This window comes from Rhinoderma darwinii, chromosome 5 (genome assembly GCF_050947455.1).
Source record: "Rhinoderma darwinii isolate aRhiDar2 chromosome 5, aRhiDar2.hap1, whole genome shotgun sequence".
In the NCBI taxonomy this organism is placed as follows: Eukaryota; Metazoa; Chordata; class Amphibia; order Anura; family Rhinodermatidae; genus Rhinoderma; species Rhinoderma darwinii.
Genome location: NC_134691.1, coordinates 318,779,148 through 318,797,988, shown reverse-complemented (window position 1 = coordinate 318,797,988; position 18,841 = coordinate 318,779,148). Strand labels below are relative to the sequence as shown.

At 40.3% G+C, this 18,841-nt stretch overlaps 1 protein-coding gene across 12 annotated transcripts in view; it reads left to right on the top strand.

Annotated features, from left to right (window-relative positions):
- Nucleotides 1-18,841, top strand: part of KIAA1217 (KIAA1217 ortholog) — a 534,607-nt gene that overhangs the window by 480,386 nt on the left and 35,380 nt on the right. For 11 of the 12 annotated variants that reach the window (XM_075827545.1, XM_075827547.1, XM_075827544.1 and 8 more), the window contains one exon: nucleotides 8,037-8,860. In XM_075827545.1, the coding sequence (XP_075683660.1) occupies nucleotides 8,037-8,860 (824 nt within the window). Of the gene's footprint in view, nucleotides 1-3,226; nucleotides 3,270-8,036; nucleotides 8,861-18,841 lie in introns of those variants that run through there. The other variant, XM_075827551.1, reaches the window with a different exon arrangement.

The window sequence follows — 18,841 nt, the reverse complement described above, 5'->3', positions numbered from 1 at the left end:
CATTGATCCATTGCTGGCATTTGATACAAAAACTGCATAAAAATAGCCCTAACTGATCATGCTTGATGGGACAACGCCGGGCTAATTGCTAGGGTGGATGTCTTATCTGTCAAAATGTTGACATCTGGAACCAGTGAAGGCCAATTCCCCTCTGTAGATTGAGGGTCCCCCTGTATAAATGCTCCTAATTCCTGCAATGATAGTTTGTACGATGCCCATTATAATTGATGAACATCCATCACATCCATGGGTTTTTATTGACTCTCTGTAGTGGTCTCAACTTTAGTTGATAGATGTGAGTCCCAAGTGTGGGCTCTTCTTCTTTTAGCTCAGCTTGTACGTTTAGGGTATATCATAGGGCTGCTGTCTAAAGCAAATATAACTTATATGGATGATCTAAATTAAAATCTTTTTATTAGAATTTTCACTGTTCGTGTACAGTGGTTTATAACAACTTAAATCTTATAAAAACACAGTCATGAAACTTGCTGGTAACCAGTCAGTACCTGTTGTCGTACAGTCATCCGTCTTGAAAGTCATATCAATGATATTCTCCTGACTGTCGATAGGCCGGCCGGTAGCAGACCTTCAAGTCTTGTACAGAATTTTAATTAGACTTCATTTACGTACATAGTGATCTATATTTATTACCAAGTCCTCAAGCCGTGTAATCCCTTCCATGAGCTAGACCTACAGATGACGGCTTTTCGGGATTGTTTAGTGCAGGCCAAGTTATAGGGCCATGTGATTTCATGGAATTCATTCATTTAGGTTCCCTCATTCTGTTCAATTGTTCATTACGTCTTGGAAATGTTTACATGATGAATAAGGTTAAAGATTATGTTCATCCAAAAGCTAAGACAATCGTTTTCCGTGAAACAGGATGAGTATAACGAATATAACAAATGTTACTTCCTGTCACTTCCCTATCCTCTATTCTGATTGATCCCTGGAAACCCAAACAAAAGCTACGGAACTGCTTAGTTATATCACTGTATACGTATGCTACTAGCAAAGGTGAAGATGTGACAACCACGGATTCAGTTTCATGATAGCCGCCATAGAAAAATACCTTATGAAATATTATTTTATTTAAAGGAGATTGTAAATACATTGTATTCTTTTATTTGATTTTTAGCTGGAACTTGTAATTAAAGCTGCATTAAAAAATTCTGCTGGTTGTCATTAGAAACAGTCGACAATCTTGTTGTCAGACACATTTTTAAAGAGGTTTTCCCATCATGTTAAGTTATGGCATTTCGTTGTGATACTCCATAACTTACTAATCAGTGGATGGCCCCGATAATTCCTAAAACAAAGAAACTGGAATTCTTTGAGATTTCAGCTCTGAAGTCTGCAGAATTGTGAATGCTGCCCCTAACTATTACACAGGCTGCAACACCGGACCAGTACAAGATAAGAAATGCAATGTATTTGTTATATCCTATCCTTATATAAACTGTAAAATGGTCTTCAAAGTTGGGCATACTTTGTTACCTTTTTTTCACATCTGAATAGTTTTTTGCAACTTTTTTGCACCCATCTCCACTGGAAATGCTGAGGAAGGGACTGAACTAAATCTGTCCACCTCCAGAGCATGTGAAGAAGGAAAAGTCTAAGGGTATGTTCACACGACAGCGTCCGTAACGGCTGAAACTACGGGGATGTTTCCGCCTGAAAACATCCCCGTAATTTCAGCCGTAACGGCATGTGTAGGCACTTGAACGCCGCGTCCATTACGGACGTAATTGGCGCTGCTATTTATTGGAGTCAATGAATAACGGCTCCAATTATGGCCAAAGAAGTGACAGGTTACTTCTTTGACGCGGGCGTCATTTGACAGCGGCACGTAAATATATATGCCTCGTGTGAACAGACAAACGTCTGCCCATTGCTTTCAATGGGCAGATGTTTGTCAATGCTATTGAGGCGCTATTTTCGGACGTAATTCGGGGCAAAAACGCCCGAATTACGTCCGTTATTAGTGCGTGTGAACATACCCTTACACACACACACACACACATCGTCTAGAAGAAAGTAAGGAGCGATCTTTGAAGACTATTTAAAGAGGCTCTGTCACCAGATTTTGCAACCCCTATCTCCTATTGCAGCAGATTGGCGCTGCAATGGAGATAAGAGTAGCGTTTTTTGTTTTTTTTTTTAAAACGAACATTTTTGGCCAAGTTATGACCATTTTTATATTTATGTAAATGAGGCTTTCTAAAGTACAACTGGGCGTGTTTACAGTAAAAGTACAACTGGGCGTGTATTATGTGCGTACATCGGGGCGTTTTTACTACTTTTACTAGCTGGGCGTTGTGTATAGAAGTATCATCCACTTCTCTTCACAACGCCCAGCTTCTGGCAGTGCAGACACAGCGTGTTCTCGAGAGATCACGCTGTGACGTCACTCACTTCCTGCCCCAGGTCCTGCATCGTGTCGGACCAGCGAGGACACATCGGCACCAGAGGCTACAGTTGATTCTGCAGCAGCATCGGCGTTTGCAGGTAAGTAGCTACATCGACCGATGTGTCCTCGCTCGTCCGACACGATGCAGGACCTGGGGCAGGAAGTGAGTGACGTCACAGCGTGATCTCTCGAGAACACGCTGTGTCTGCACTGCCAGAAGCTGGGCGTTCTGAAGAGAAGTGGATGATACTTCTATACACAACGCCCAGCTAGTAAAAGTAGTCAACACGCCCCGATGTACGCACATAATACACGCCCAGTTGTACTTTCACTGTAAACACGCCCAGTTGTACTTTAGAAAGCCTCATTTACATAAATATAAAAATGGTCATAACTTGGCCAAAAATGCTCGTTTTTAAAAAAAAACAAAAAACGTTACTGTTATCTACATAGCAGCGCCGATCTGCTGCAATAGGAGATACGGGTTGCAAAATCTGGTGACAGAGCCTCTTTAAGTAAATTCATTACTGAGCACAGGGCTGATATGATCAATTTCAGAATACATTTCTATTCTATTTTCAAATTAAGATTGTTCTCTAAAAATTGTAGTATTAGGACATATCGCTAAACGATTCTAATCCTGGACCGTCACAATGGTCTATCACGTGCACAGAAATGCAACATGTGAACCATAGCCTAACCTTTACAAGCACATGCTAAAAATGGCACGAAGACTTGAACACTGAGCTGCATTGCAACATTATAGACTTTTCACCGCTCTATCTCTGGCTGTACACGTAGACGGAGTGAAGAGGGAAAGGACATTGCTGGCTGAAGGTGAAGCGTAACCTCTCCTTCGGTATGTCTTTTTTGCTAAGTATATCAGAAAATCTAGATAAAATTTTGGACTACATGACATATCTATCAGGGGCCTATTGCAAACCATCATTCAGAGCAAGGGTGAATACAGTATATATCGTTTTTTGGCTGGTAGGCTGTAAGCTATAGAAGTTATTTCGTAAACCTGACTGTTGAATTGACTGTAGCAGTGATATCAACTAAGAGTTGATATATACATGAAAGTGTGTCTTGGGACAGTTGTATACATGTGATTCACACGCAGTTTGGGTTTTATATCTTTAAGTGAGTGGAAATTTCAAGCAGCCTTTTGCATGATAGTATTCATTTCCTTTGACTTCTATGGTATGTGACTCTCCGAGTGCTCAAAATGGCAACCACCGATTGTATATTTGAGCGGAAAAATATTCTCCAATACTCTTAAGATTTGTAATTGAAAAAATTTAAATTAAATTTTTGCAGCAAATGCTCAAGAGTCTTGTTATTTTTTGGTATGTTATGTTATTCTTGACTTGACTCCATTATATTGCTGCTTTATGGATAGAACTAAGTATTCTCTTTGGGGTATGGAATAAGGATTGTCCATTGCTTCACTAAGATTTCTCATTAATTGCTCCTCTGCCTTTGTGGTTTGTAAGCCCAGGAGACCCATATTGGGAATTGGTGATTTTCTGTAACTTGGCATGCGAGCGTGTGGTTAATGTCACACTAGCAATGTTAGTGGTTAAATCAGAGACGAACAAGACAATGATTTGCCATCTGGCCGTGGACTCTGAATAGCAGCGAGATTGTAATTTTATCCAGAGTAAACCTATTGCTCCCTTGAAAACCTTTGTCAGTTTACCAAAACTCAACCCATTGAGGCTTGTTTGTGAAATGGTTCCACCCATATAGTAAATCTTCCCTAAAAAAGTGGAAACACAATCTACAGTTAGTTTAGTCTACAGGATCTACTGTGAGTAGAAGAATGACCAATTTTCCCACTAATGTCTATGTTTATTTGTATCGGGCAGTTGCCTCATACCCTTGTTATATGGTGTGAAACAACAGGAATAGACAGGAAAACCCGACCTGTTCATCGGAAGTCCTCCGGGAAGGGTCTGCCGGCCCCCATAGACCAATATTTTTTGTCTAGAACCAGCTTGCTGATGAGGCTCACCATTTCTATTCTACTTTCTGCAGTTTACTAATCGCTTAGCAACAAAGAACTTGGCCTATGGGTGACCACTCCAGATCCCCATGCTTTTGTAGAGTTTGGTTACATTCATTTTCTACGGACTAGAAGTGCTGGTAGAGAGTATGTATGCCTATCATCAGCACTGTTGGCACTGGCTGTCATGGAGCAGGGACTATGGTTGTGATAGGGAGCTGAGAGGTGGACGTATATCGCGCATGTATGAACACCAGAACATAAAATAAATGTACCAGACATATATAACGTGCACATTTTATCAATGTGATCTTCCATGGTGCGAGCAATTGGACATGAAAGCTTGACATTCACAGCAAAAATAGAATTTGGAAAAGAATTGAAGGAGTTAAATTAATAACAAAAAGATCAAAAATGGGAAAGTTAAAGGAAAGCGCCAGAGGAAAAGAGACAGCAGGAATCCCAGCATTGTTATAAGAATAGAAAAACCCACAATTTCACATTTATGTCTGGAGAGGATATAGCTATATACAGCTACATGCTTCAACCACAGAATCCTAATATAGTAAATATATAAAATTTACAAATTTATACCGAAAGCAATTAATATTATTAGGGAGCGATCTATTTGGATTCACCATAATATAATTTGAAATTATTCATAAACTAGTTTTTATGAGGATTTATAAGGCTCTCCCCTACACAGTGGGCTTCATCCACCATGACCATGTTTCTGGTAACATGGTACCAACTTTTGCGGATTTTAATTTTCTCACATGTGGTTTAGGTATATAAAAAATTTACATTGTTGAGGGTTTAGGAGATGGGTCCTAAATGACTGGAACCCTTCGGCTCTGATTGGCCTAGGTCTCATGTATTTCTGTTTCATTGGATGGTCAAGCATGAATTCAATGGAGTAAATCCCATCAAGAAACGATTGTATATCCAGGTGGCGGGCCGCGGACGCGTTGTAGAAAATCTGTCCAATGCATCTCCGTGGTGGTTGTAAAAATCCTATGTACATGCTACAGAAACAACTCTATTCAGATGTATGGATTGGATTTTTGCAACGCATCTGCCTCACGTGAACATACCCAAATACATCTACCTCAACATATCGCTGCGTTACTATGCATAATAGTCACTCCAGAGTCTAGGTAAAGTTGGTTGTGAAAATTTGCATTGTGGACAGGCGAATTTCTTATTACAGAGCTGTAGTTCCCCATATAAGACCATGGAGGCTGAAATACAGATCTATATTTCACAGTTTCTACTTCCATTGTCTTAAATACTTCAAATACAGCGCCAAATTTAGAAATGAGCCCAGCGGTGAAAGACCAGCAAAGCAAATTTTCACAGATTTGCTCATCTCTAAGGGTATGTGCACACACACTAAATACATCCGTAATTGACGGACGTAATTCGGCCGCAAGTCCCGGACCGAACACAGTGCAGGGAGCCGGGCTCCTAGCATCATACTTATGTACGATGCTAGGAGTCCCTGCCTCTCCGTGGAACTACTGTCCCGTACTGAAAACATGATTACAGTACGGGACAGTTGTCCTGCAGCGAGGCAGGGACTCCTAGCCATCGTACATAAGTATGATGCTAGGAGCCCGGCTCCCTGCACTGTGTTCGGTCCGGGACTTGCGGCCGAAATACGTCCGTCAATTACGGACGTAATTAGTGTGTGTGCACATACCCTAATTGTAAAATAAGTGTGGGAGCTGTAATATTGAGCATAGGAGTTCTCCCCCACCTTGACGACCCCTTTAAAGATAATATAGATTTGTATTCTCCTTGTGGATTTTCCTGAATTTCTTTGATACAGTTGCTCCCACCAGGGTTCAGGTTTGATGTTGATGTGACTTGTGTCTTTCATCTCTCAGGCCTATGTTTGAGATTTGAGCCTGACGTCTCTAGAAAGACACAAACAAAATTGCCGGCCTAATTATAACATATGACTTTCACTAGACGTCAGTTAGGGCAAGCCGTGCTTGCTGTAAATATTCCTTGCGGTAGATTTCACATGGTCTGAATTTTTTTCGCTGGCATGTGATATTTTGCTGAAGTAATATTATGCTAAAAATATTTTAATGATCCCACAGACCACGTATGTGTCTTAGATGCATTCAGTCAGTCTACACATGGGTCAGTATTTCAGAGGAAGAGCATAATATTAGAATATATATATATATACTGAATTTCTGAATGTGTCTTATTTTTTTTACACTAAAGGGGTTATTCAATTTACAGAAATAAAGCTTAAAGGGGATATCCACGATTTAGAAATAGCACCAGACCTGTCCAAGGGCGGTGTCTGGTATTGCAGTACTTCTACAGTCAAGTAAATGGGACTGAACTGCAATACCAGACACCGCCTACATACAGTTGTGGCACTGTTGGAAGAAAAAAAAAAGCAGATCCTTTTTGTTCTACTCTTAAACAACCCCTTTAATTATTGCATAATGTAAAGTATTGCAACTTTTTGATATATTTTGTGTGTAATCTTCATTTTCAAGAATCTCTGCTTGCTATCAGTGTATGAAAGCCATACAGAGCTTATACTTGTCACTGCTCAGGGTTTGCCATAATGTATCCAGTCCAGCCAATCCCCTGTGAGCTAAATAGCTTACACTGATACATTTTAACAATGTGAATCCTGACAATGTGTTTAGCTTACAGAGACTTGACAAGACTGGATACAATTGTAGCAAACTCAGCCGTGAAATGTATTTGGTATTTACAGTTTTATAGGGATTTTGCCAATGTCACTACAATGTGAAAATGTTTTTGAAATAATAAATATGTATGATAAGTTTAGATTTGGGCATGTAAGGGTGCTCATAATAGGGAAGCATGGTGACTCAATAGTTGGCACTGTTGCGAGTAGGCATTGGGGAACCTGGGTTCCAAACATGACCAGGACAACATCTGCATGACGTTTGTATAACTCCCATGCTTTTGAGGGTTTGCTCCAGGTATATACTGATCGTTTAATTGGCTTCCTATGAACTTCCTACGACTGTTGTTTTTTCAGTCAAGACACTTTATTCTATACAATAGTTAGTCATGGTTATTTTAAGGGGTTGTATGAGATTAGAAAACTTATTTTTTCTTCAGAAACAGCGCCACATTTGTACGCAGGACATGTGAGGTATTGCAGCTCAGCACTATTCACTACAAAGGGGCTAAACTGCAATACCACAAATAGCCTGTGGTAAAGTGTGGCACTGTTTCTGGTAGAAACCAGTCGTTTTTCTAACCTTTATATACAACCAATTTAACATAGCTCCTTTACCCACTGAGACAGTGTAAATAACATTTACAGTTTTAGGTATGTTTTATTAGCTGAACGTTGTATATAAAAAATAGTTTTTCCTTGTAATGAGTTAACACATTATATACTGCATTGCATTTGGCACAAAAAAACTCCTAATTGTTGTTTGCCTTGGCACGGTTTTGTAACAATAAATTCTCCATAGTGGAAACTTAATACTAATTTGAAAGGTATTACACCAGATACTGTATATGAATTTTATTTATAATTTATGAAAAATTGAATAGAAATTTTGATTAGTATAAAATCTTATGAAATCTCCCTCTTGTTTCCACCAGATGCAAAGAGATATTACCTACAACGTTCGAGAAGGCCCAGTAGTCCACCGGCCTGGGTCAGCAACCTACCCTTCTCATGGAGGCCCAATATCGCCACCTCCTACCCCTGTGACGCATTCCATGCCACCTTCTCCATCCAGGATTCCATATGGTGGAGGGCGTCCTCCAGTTGGACAGAGTAATACAACGATGCCAAGGGAAAGGTTATCCAGTTTGCCTGTCTCAAGATCCATATCTCCTAGCCCCAGTGCCATTTTGGAAAGGAGGGATGTGAAACCAGATGAGGATATGGGCAATAAAAATGTCCAGTTAATGCGAAATGACAGCATGTATGCGGATCCCTACCTATATCACGATGGCCGGATGAGCATTGCATCTTCACATGGCGGGCACCCCCTTGACATCCCAGATCACCTTATTGCTTTCCACAGAGGTGCAATGAGGTCTTCAAGCACTTATTCAAACACTTCTATGCAAGTGGAAATGATGGAACAATCCGTTTATAGACAAAAGAATCGAAAACACTCAGAAAGTCATTTGCCATCCCTTGGAACTAAAACTCCTCCAGCCTCACCTCACAGAGTGACTGATATAAGGATGATGGAGATGCATGGTCATAATGCTCATGGACCTCCTCATGGTATGCACAGTGAGAGGTCTTCTCCAATTCGACAGTCCTTTAAAAAAGATCAGGGTCCCGGAGTATTTGTCGAGGCCAAAGTCCGGAACACGGGTGGAATACTTGGTATGGCTGATATAGTCCCATCTCCTGCTGAAAAGCAAATGTATGCGGGATATGGAGCTCCCAAAGATAACTTTACGCGGTAAGAAATATTCTAGTCCCGTAAAAACTTTTATGTTCAATAAGTTTACAAATATAACACATGCACACAGCCTGACATTTTAACCCAGTATAGTAGAAATTCACGTTAATATGTCGAACTGAGCGCCAAAATTTTATGATGTTGACCTTAATATTGTTTTCGATAAGGCAGTTTGTTGTAGGTCAAACTGGAAAATGTCACCCTTAATTCATTGAGATATATACACACACTAATTCAGACCAGCAAATGAGGGACTTCCGTGTATCACTAGCAAAGGATTACTGTAAATATGTTGTGTTTTTTTTACACTTACATATACATGTGCATTACTCCTAAATCCTAACCAACTAGACCGCATGAGTAATATAATGATGCTGGTGGAACTTTCATGGCTCCTCAATGGATGTTAACAGAACATTGAACTGAGAGGGTTTCAAAAAGTCTTTGCTCCAATAGTATGTTCTTACTGTTTTTGACATGTTTGTGTGTTGTACTTGTATTTTCACCAATATGTTGTATGAGCACTGAGACCCCCACTAATCTCTAGAACGAAGCATCTGAAGTTCTCGTGTGAGCGCTGAGCCGCTTCGTGTTTGTTCGGCTTTCTCCGGAAATAAATGTATCGGTGTACGGACTCAATAGAATGTCTGTGATCACGTACTCCGATACATCGGCTTTCCGGAAAAAGCCGAACAGACACAAAGCGGCTGAGCGGTCACACGAGCACTTCAGCTTTTTCGTTCTAGCGATTGGTGGGGTCTCAGTGCTCGGACCCCACCAATCCAAACTTCTGACATGTCAGAAGGTTGTTAAACGTTTAGCTACACTTTAACTCATGCCTTATTGTGCATGCTGGGATGGCCTAGCGGCTCAGTAATAAACAGTGCTGCCTGATATGAGTTTGGCTGTAACCATCTGTATGGTGTATGAAGCATGTATTTTTATAATGAAAAAAAGGCTTTCTCTTGTACTCTTTGTCACCCCCTGTTGAGAAATAAATATTCAGTTTGGAACTCCCTCGGCGATCAGTTGATCGCTGTGGGTGTGGCTCCTATTATCCCCTGCAGTTAGGCATTTAGTAGGAAATGTAGTATTACGTGGCAGACATTCAGATGTTTTGTTTCGGCTCTGGAGGTTCCCTAGTGGGGGGACTCCTCCCTATGACGTTCATATGCCCTAATAGGCCTTACTGATAGCCCTTTAAATCAAAATTATGTTATTATATGGGTCATAATAACTATAGTTATACTGATTCCGAAAGACAAGAATATGCTCTAGACTAGAAATTCAACTTTTGGTCAGTCCTATGAAGCTTGACATCCCCCCAAAGTTTTAGTGCCGTCGTTGGCAGTTTCATATGCTGCCTGCCCGGTGTGTCATACCATTACTGCAATATTATCATGCTGTTATGGCCAGAATAAGCAAAAGCGGCAGCCTAGTAGAGGATAGTAGGTCATCTCTGAAATTGTAAGTAAAATGTTTTGGGAAAGTTGCCGAACATGGATGTGGCGTCAAGGTGATTTTTCAGTTTTTCATCGGCGTTACATTTACAATTGCTTCTCTGCTGTGGTCATCTTGGTGACGGATTACACCGTGAAATAAGTAGTGCCATTTAGGATGGGATAGAACTAGATGCGGTGCATAAAATACCTTCTAACCGGTAGTCGGTCAATATAGCTGAGACAGAGGTATCTGGCTGTCCGGTCTCTATGTTGTGTTTGGGTACATGCCTCCATGCAGATGTTTTCTCTCTTCTGAATGTTTATCACTAGATCTTCTGTTTCCGATAAGCCGACGCTGTGTTTTTCTTCGGTTTGATGGCTTTGGTCCCAGAGTTCCTGTATATGAGCATGAAGATTGCAGGTTGATATTTGTAGGGTTATATTTCTGGTGTGTTATGCAATTACCCAACAAATACACAGTTGTAATCCTGCACCCTTTATGTTTTCTATCCCACTGGGCACATGAGGCAGTGGCCTTGTGTGCCCCTAAAATCCTAACATCTCTAGTCCATAGAAGAACTGGAGTAGTCCTCTTCTGTCAACATGTGTTCAATGTTATTGAACCATTTCTAAGTCCTATTTATTTTCTTGTAAATAGTGGAGGTAACCTACTTGGCCACTATTACTGTTCCTACAGGGCTAGTCTCCAACATTTGTTAGACTACTATGGGGCAAATCTACTCAGTAATGCCGTCCTATTGGCGGGAGGATTTAAAGGGGTTTATCCAACCTCTGAAAAATATATCGCTATCAATATAATACTCTTATTATAATAATAATTCAGAATATTATCCCCACATACACCACCATTCCAAGATTTATATAGAATATACGGCTTGAACCCATAATACCTTAAATTATTTATATGTTCATATCCGTTCTATTTGTAGCCTGGTGCCTAACGAACGCCTGAGCATTGCTTAGTCATTATACTGATAGGTTGGGATATTTTATGGTGCTCCATAAAAAATAATGTCGTTTTTACTATGTGTGTAACCAACCAAAGGTAAAATATAGCAGCAGGCTTTGTTTACATTGTTTCTGTTCGTTTGTTAACCGCCATTCGTGGTATTATACACAGACGTTATTTCATTGTTTGCACTGGATAGGATGAATCTCTCCTTTAACGTTCACTAGATATCTGTGTCTATGAAATATTGGTCTCCTCAATCATAAAATATCTTCTTATTATGGTGATTGGGGTTTTCCACTTTGGACGTGTCCTTACTATGAGACAAGAGGGTAACCTATTCTGATCAACTCTTATGGCTGAAGGAACCTTTTTCGTTCCTACCCCGTAAAAATGAAGCAGCACCTCTAGAAGTCAATGGGCATGTGTGTCCCGCATGGACAGCAGTGGTCATCCAGCGCAAGAGATGCTCTTTGTAGCAGGTTTTTATTGTGGCACACAGGACCGGGCCGAATTAGGGAATCCCCTTCTTAGCTATAAAGAGTCCCCAAAGACCTCTCTACTATAAGAGGACAGCATTAATGTCAATGACGAGGATGTATGGGGCTCTGGCACAGATTTACATAAAGGCCCAGAAGCTACATGCAATGCTTATGTCCCCTTCTTTTACCTCCATATGCCTTGATAGGGCATATGGAAGTGGGTTTCAGGGGCGTTTACCTCTAAAATCAAGAAATTGCCTGTTCATATTAATGGGGCATTCAGTTTTTATGTAAATAAAGGTTATTTTTTTCATAATGAACAGTAATAAGACTTTCCAATATACTTTTATGTATCGATCGCTTTTGTTTTTAATATCTCTGCTTGCTGTAATACAAAAGGAACCTTTGTTATTGACTTCCAGTGGATGAAAATCAGTCCTGGTCCTGTGGTACAGAGGTGGACGGCACGATCGAAAGACACCGCTCTGATAATTGTAATTTAACTATAAAGAGCTGTGCATCTATGTGACCATCATGGACAGACATGCACAGGACCAGGACAGATTATAACCCCCTTGAGGTAAACCATAACGGTTCTTATTGAAGGAGATCTTGAAAACCATAAGGAATTTATATAGAAAGTATACTGGAAAATGTTATAACTTTTATACAAAATATACCCATTGCTTGCTGAACGTCCTTGAGTTGACCTCTATGTTGTAATTTTATTAAAGAGCGTATTAACAACCAATATTGTCCCCATTACAGCTCCGATAGGGGTTGTTATCTACAGTCCTCCTTGAATAAGAATCTCTACTTATGAGGCAATATAGGATCCTCCCTTTTTTTTCAAATCTGGTCCCTTTTTTGGGTATGTTCATAGATTTGGGGAACAGAATGTTGTATGCATTTTTTTTCTATATTCTCTAACTTCCATAAAAAAAAAGTTGTACAGTTACCCTAGAATGAAAAGAGTTTTAATATGTTTTCCTTGACCAATTATCTTAATTGTGTAGGATTAAAACAGTAGCTTCTTTGTAATGACATAATAAGAACACACCAAGAATCCCTGCTTGCGGGAAGTGGTACACGACAACCTTTAATAATACCACGTCGCAGTGCATGCCGCCGTAATGTTACGTTTTAAGACCAACTTCCTTCCCAAGAACGCCCTCTGTGTGCGTGTCATTTCTAGGCAATAAAAAGATACTCACATTTCATAATAAATATAAATAATGGCCGACTAGACCTTCACCGTTATTCTGCCCCTTAAAGAGGCTCTGTCACCAGATTTTGCAACCCCTATCTGCTATTGCAGCAGATCGGCGCTGCAATGTAGATTACAGTAACGTTTTTATTTTTAAAAAACGAGCATTTTTGGCCAAGTTATGACCATTTTTGTAGTTATGCAAATGAGGCTTGCAAAAGTCCAAGTGGGTGTGTTTAAAAGTAAAAGTCCAAGTGGGCGTGTATTATGTGCGTACATCGGGGCGTGTTTACTACTTTTACTAGCTGGGCGCTCTGATGAGAAGTATCATCCACTTCTCTTCAGAACGCCCAGCTTCTGGCAGTGCAGACACAGCGTGTTCTCGAGAGATCACGCTGTGACGTCACTCACTTCCTGCATCGTGTCGGACAAGCGAGGACACCGGCACCAGAGGCTACAGATGATTCTGCAGCAGCATCGGCGTTAGCAGGTAAGTCGATGTAGCTACTTACCTGCAAACGCCGATGCTGCTGCAGAATCATCTGTAGCCTCTGGTGCCGATGTGTCCTCGCTCGTTTGACACGATGCAGGACCTGTGAGTGACGACACAGCGTGATCTCTAGAGAACACGGCTGTGTCTGCACTGCCAGAAGCTGGGCGTTCTGAAGAGAAGTGGATGATACTTCTCATCAGAGCGCCCAGCTAGTAAAAGTAGTAAAAACGCCCCGATGTACGCACCTAATACACGCCCACTTGGACTTTTAAACACGCCCACTTGGACTTTTGCAAGCCTCATTTGCATAACTACAAAAATGGTCATAACTTGGCCAAAAATGCTCGTTTTTTAAAAATAAAAATGTTACTGTAATCTACATTGCAGCGCCGATCTGCTGCAATAGCAGATAGGGGCTGCAAAATCTGGTGACAGAGCCTCTTTAAATAAATCGTAAGGCTGTGGAACAACCAGGCCGGGAACCAGAAAGCCACTATAACTTTTGGTTGAGCGAGTTAATGCTGGCATTTACGCTCTAACGTTCCGTGAAGCAGCGCTGAGAAGTGCTTATTACCGTGAAAACAATCTCCAGTTTGTGCATTAGATGAGACGCAAACCACAGAATGTAACCTATAATTATGTGATCTTGCCTTGAGCCAGGTTCTTAGTCTTCACCACACATGATTTAGTCCGTGGCATAATGGAAGAAACTTTTTTTTTTTTTATTGTATGAATGCATAATGGAAGAATTTATGTGATATTGTAACTTATTTTTATTTGATTATTTTTTTCAAATCTGTAACTGGGCCCCCAACATGAGTCGTTGACAGTACTGGTCTCTACATATGGAACAAAATGACTTTTTGGGCCCCCTCACGCTCCAGGTCGAGCAGTGAGGAGGATCTGGGGTTTCAGGACCCCCGTTCTCACAATCAGTGGGGGGCCCAGCAGTGGAAACCCCAGTGATCAGAAAATACACTTTTTAGTCGTCCTTTTTAAATTCTTTTCTGACAGCAGACTTATGAATTCACCTAATTTTCTCATACGTCACCTGTTATTTTTTTTTATCCTCTATTCCTCATATGTTTCACCCACGTGGCAATTGCATGTGTGCCTGTTGACGTGTATATACTGTATGCACATATGTTTCGTATAGATGTATACATGGCAAGTATATTGTGTGTACATGATGTGTGTGATATTTGTATCCTATATATGTGTGTATGTGTGTGTGTATGTATATATATATATATATATATATATATATATATATAGATAGATAGAGAATGCTACTACGTATTATACTATTATTTGAACATTGTATGGCTATATTTTTTTGATAATACTTGGGTGTGTTATTTTGGCACAGTATACAATTATTCAGCCTCAGTTACTCGGTCAGTGTCTTAATGTATGACTGAATTATTTACCCCTGTATTTTATTATTGTTTGGCACTGTTATTTCAGCACTGTATAGCAGTATTATTTTACCACAATGAGGTGTAGTTATTTGGCCTCAGTTATTTGTTCGATGTCGGTGGTACTATTTGGGGCACTGTATTATTTTGCTACGGTATGATGGTATTTGGGCTGCGGTTTAAGCCCCGTCCTCTCCACGTCCTATAAGCAGCTTTCTCGGGTTGATATCTCTGATTTAGTAGAATTTACATGGTTTATTTTACTATGTCAACTTTCTGGAGTTTAAAATGTAGTTGAAAACTAAAGTAATGGTGTAATACTTTCCAGATGACTAGAGAACACAAAGCTGAATGACAGTGGGAAGGAAAATGTTATTATCTTTTATGTCACTCAGAAACCTATAAACATAGGTGTCTTTGTTCAGGAATGGCCGCTCTTGGAGACGTCGCATCTCTTCCTCTAATCTCCTCTGTTCACCGTACAGCGATAATAACACCCTGAACTTTTCTGTTCCTGATGGAATAAAATATGAGGAATTTTACCTCACTTTCCTTTCATCTTCTCTCACCGCATTTCAAATAAGAGGATTTGCTACAGAAAAAAACAGATAGTTTATGTATTTCTGCACCAGAAATGATATATGCTGTGGTTTACCAGAGTAAGCCAAGATCATCCTCGAAAAGTCATAATTTACTTAAAATTCAGAATTGTTTCCAGATTGCTCAATCTAGAAATAGACTGCGTATGTTAGTGTGCAGCTTAGGAAACATATATTTTGTCCCACAGCTGTATTTTATAACTGTTTCTCTGAAGAAAATGTCATCCCTTGATGATTATTACATTTCTCATCCAAATTAAATTAAACCAATTTTAGACAAATTAAGGATAAATAATAGATTACATAGTCAAGCTTTAATCCAAAGCATTTGAATACAGTGGTCATTATTTTCCAAAAAGAATGTATATTTTGGGGGATGATAATTGATGATAATTGGATCGTACATTGTCATCAATTGGGTCCAAAGGACAAGGACCCTTTTTGGATATTTAAAGGGGTTTTCCAGGATTAGAAAAACAGTCTGCTTGTGTTTTTTTTTGTTTGTTTCATGGACAAGAGACGCTCTTGAAGTAATTGTCTAAAGTCCATGAAGTCTCTTAAAAACGACATACACATGACTATATAAATATCCCATTAGTCAATGCCAAGAGTATTATTAATGGCTGGGTGGCTATCCAGAGCTTGATAATTAGTCGAAAATTGTCATATAGTATGGATTATCAAAGCGTGTAAAGCCACCCTAAGGCCCTGTTCACATCTATTGTTCTGCTCTGTCAAAGGTGCAGAACAAGGGAATAGCGGAAGCAACGGTTCCAATGCACCACGGACACCACCGGCAGCTGACGGAACTTATTGACTTTAATGGGTTTCGTCGGCTTACCGTCAGGGTGTCCACGGTTTTACTGGAGACAATAATGCAGCATGCTACGCTATTGTTTCTGGTATTCTCTGCCGGATCTGCTAACAGAGGCACCAATGCAGACGTGAAGAGGCCCTAAGACCAGTAAACCTTTCATTGACACCAATCAACATTTATCAGTCTTCTCTAGGAGTTCAGTTCCTTCTTTTACAAGGGCAAGGAGAGTCACGTGTTCTGTCTATATGGCGTTCAGTCTGTTTATTGGATAGGGTTAAACAATATGGTTATGTATGGTCACCTTATCAGGTCTGCAATAGAAATAATATTTGCCATATCTTTTTTATCAAGGGTATACTTCATATAATTCCTATAGTGCATTTCCGTAATATCTTCCTATGCTTATCCAATATTCTAAATGAATAATGAATCGGAACATTATTTTTACTGAAGGTTTAGGCCCTTGGTTGACTGCTGGTTTGACGATTTGGTTCATCTGGGGACAGGAGAAGGTCTTTAGTACCTAAGCGCCTGCTCACCTCTGCAGTGGAGGGTCTGTTAGGAGCGGCCGTCATAGATCCGGCGAAAAATACCAAAAACCAAAGCGTAGCCTGCTGCGCTATGGTTTCTGGTAAAACCACGTCGTACAACATGGTGTCCGTCGTAAAATGGAAGGCGCTTCTAATGAAGCAGAACAACGGAAAAACCGACGCAGGCATGAACCGCGCCTAAAACACACACACGCGTCTGACATTTATTTCACGTAAAAACTTTTTTTATATATCACACATTCCTTAAACAGACACTCAGTGTAAGGCCTTATTCACACGAACGTGTATTACGTCGCACGGACTTATATTAGTCTATGCGTAAAACTCACGACATGTCCTATACTTGGCCGTTTTTCACGCATCACACACCCATTGAAGTCAATGGGTGCGTGAAAATCCTGCATGGCACACAGAAGCACGTGATTCGCGCTACAGTAGTAAAATAAATGAATGAAACAAGAAAAGCACCTCCTGCTTTTATGTTTGTAAACATAAAAACAGTGTCATCACGCTGCCATTTGCGTGGAAATCTCGCAGCCACGCACCACATACTGATGCCACACTGAACTTTTGCGCGTGCAAAACGGACACGTTCGTGTGAATAAGGCCTAAAGGCCTCAACGGCTGCTAAGTGACCCATGGAGAGGAGGCCCTCAATTCCATGTGATATCATAAATTGTAATGAAGCACCTTAAAGCAGCGGTCCCCAACCTTTTTTTAACCAAGGACCAGTTTCATGCAAGACAATTTTTTCACGGACTGGCGGTTTTCGGTTCAGTTCACACGTTGCATAAATACTGCGGATTTCATTGCGGAAAATACACAGAATAATACAGTAGCAGCAAAGTGGATGTGATAGAGCAAATCTTATCCAAACGCTGCGTAAATAGTGAGCAGAAAAAACACTCAGAAGTTTACATGCGGTGCAGTTTTATTCCGCAGCATGTCAATTGTATTTGCGTAAACGCTGCTTATTTGTGACCGCCGCTGCAGCCAATCATAGGCTGGTTGGGGATAATTTCCTTAAAGGGCTTGTATGGGATTAGAAAAAAGGGTCTGCTCTCCCCCCAGAAACAGTGCCACTCTTGTCCATGGGCTGTGTCTAGTACTGCAGTTCAGCCCCTTTCAACTGCAACAGCAGACACGATCCATGGACAATAGTTTCACTTCTTCTGGGATAAAATAGTATCCAAGTGTATTATAATAATAACAACAATAATACAAAATGACAAATTCAGCTCTGCTATATCAAATATTCCGTTTTTTTTAAGTTGTATGTGCAGTTCCACCTGGCAGAAAGTCAGGATTATATAGAACGTGCCGTCTTTTCAGCCCACTTACAGTTACATGTCATCGTAAGGTGTCTCTTTAAAACTTTGCACACCGTGTACTTTGAGAACCGTGTGTCTTTTATATATGGACGTAATGGACGATCTCTCTCCTGTGTAGTCCGTAAACACACACGATGATGGATACAGTTTTCCGTGGTTTTAGTCATATTGTCCTCCAAGATTAGTACAATGGACTCCATACTGGATTTATTCTGAATGAGTTTTTTACCTTGTTGTATAGTGAAAATGTCTGCAACCTCCTAATATACTTTTTGTGTCAATGCAAAGATCTCTGCTTGCTATCATTGAATGAAAATATTGTTTACGTTCAAAGGCTGTAAAAAACCTTTATCCTAGGGGTCTTGGCCTCTAAATCTAAACAAATATTTATTTTCACTGCCAACAAGCAGAGATCTGGGAGAATAAAACACAAACCTTATTGGAAGAGAGAACTTTTTGGGAAACCCTTTCAAAGATCATGTAAGAAAAGCGCAGAAGTGTCAATCCGCTAATACTATCAAAATGACCCATATAGCACAAAAACAGTCCAAGAAGAGACCGTCTGGAAAACTCCTCTAGGAACATCCCGCTACTTCTTAGACTTCTTAGCAGGCGCATGCTGTTTTGCGACAGCCTGATATCTGGGATCTATTGAAAGACTACAGGCTGCC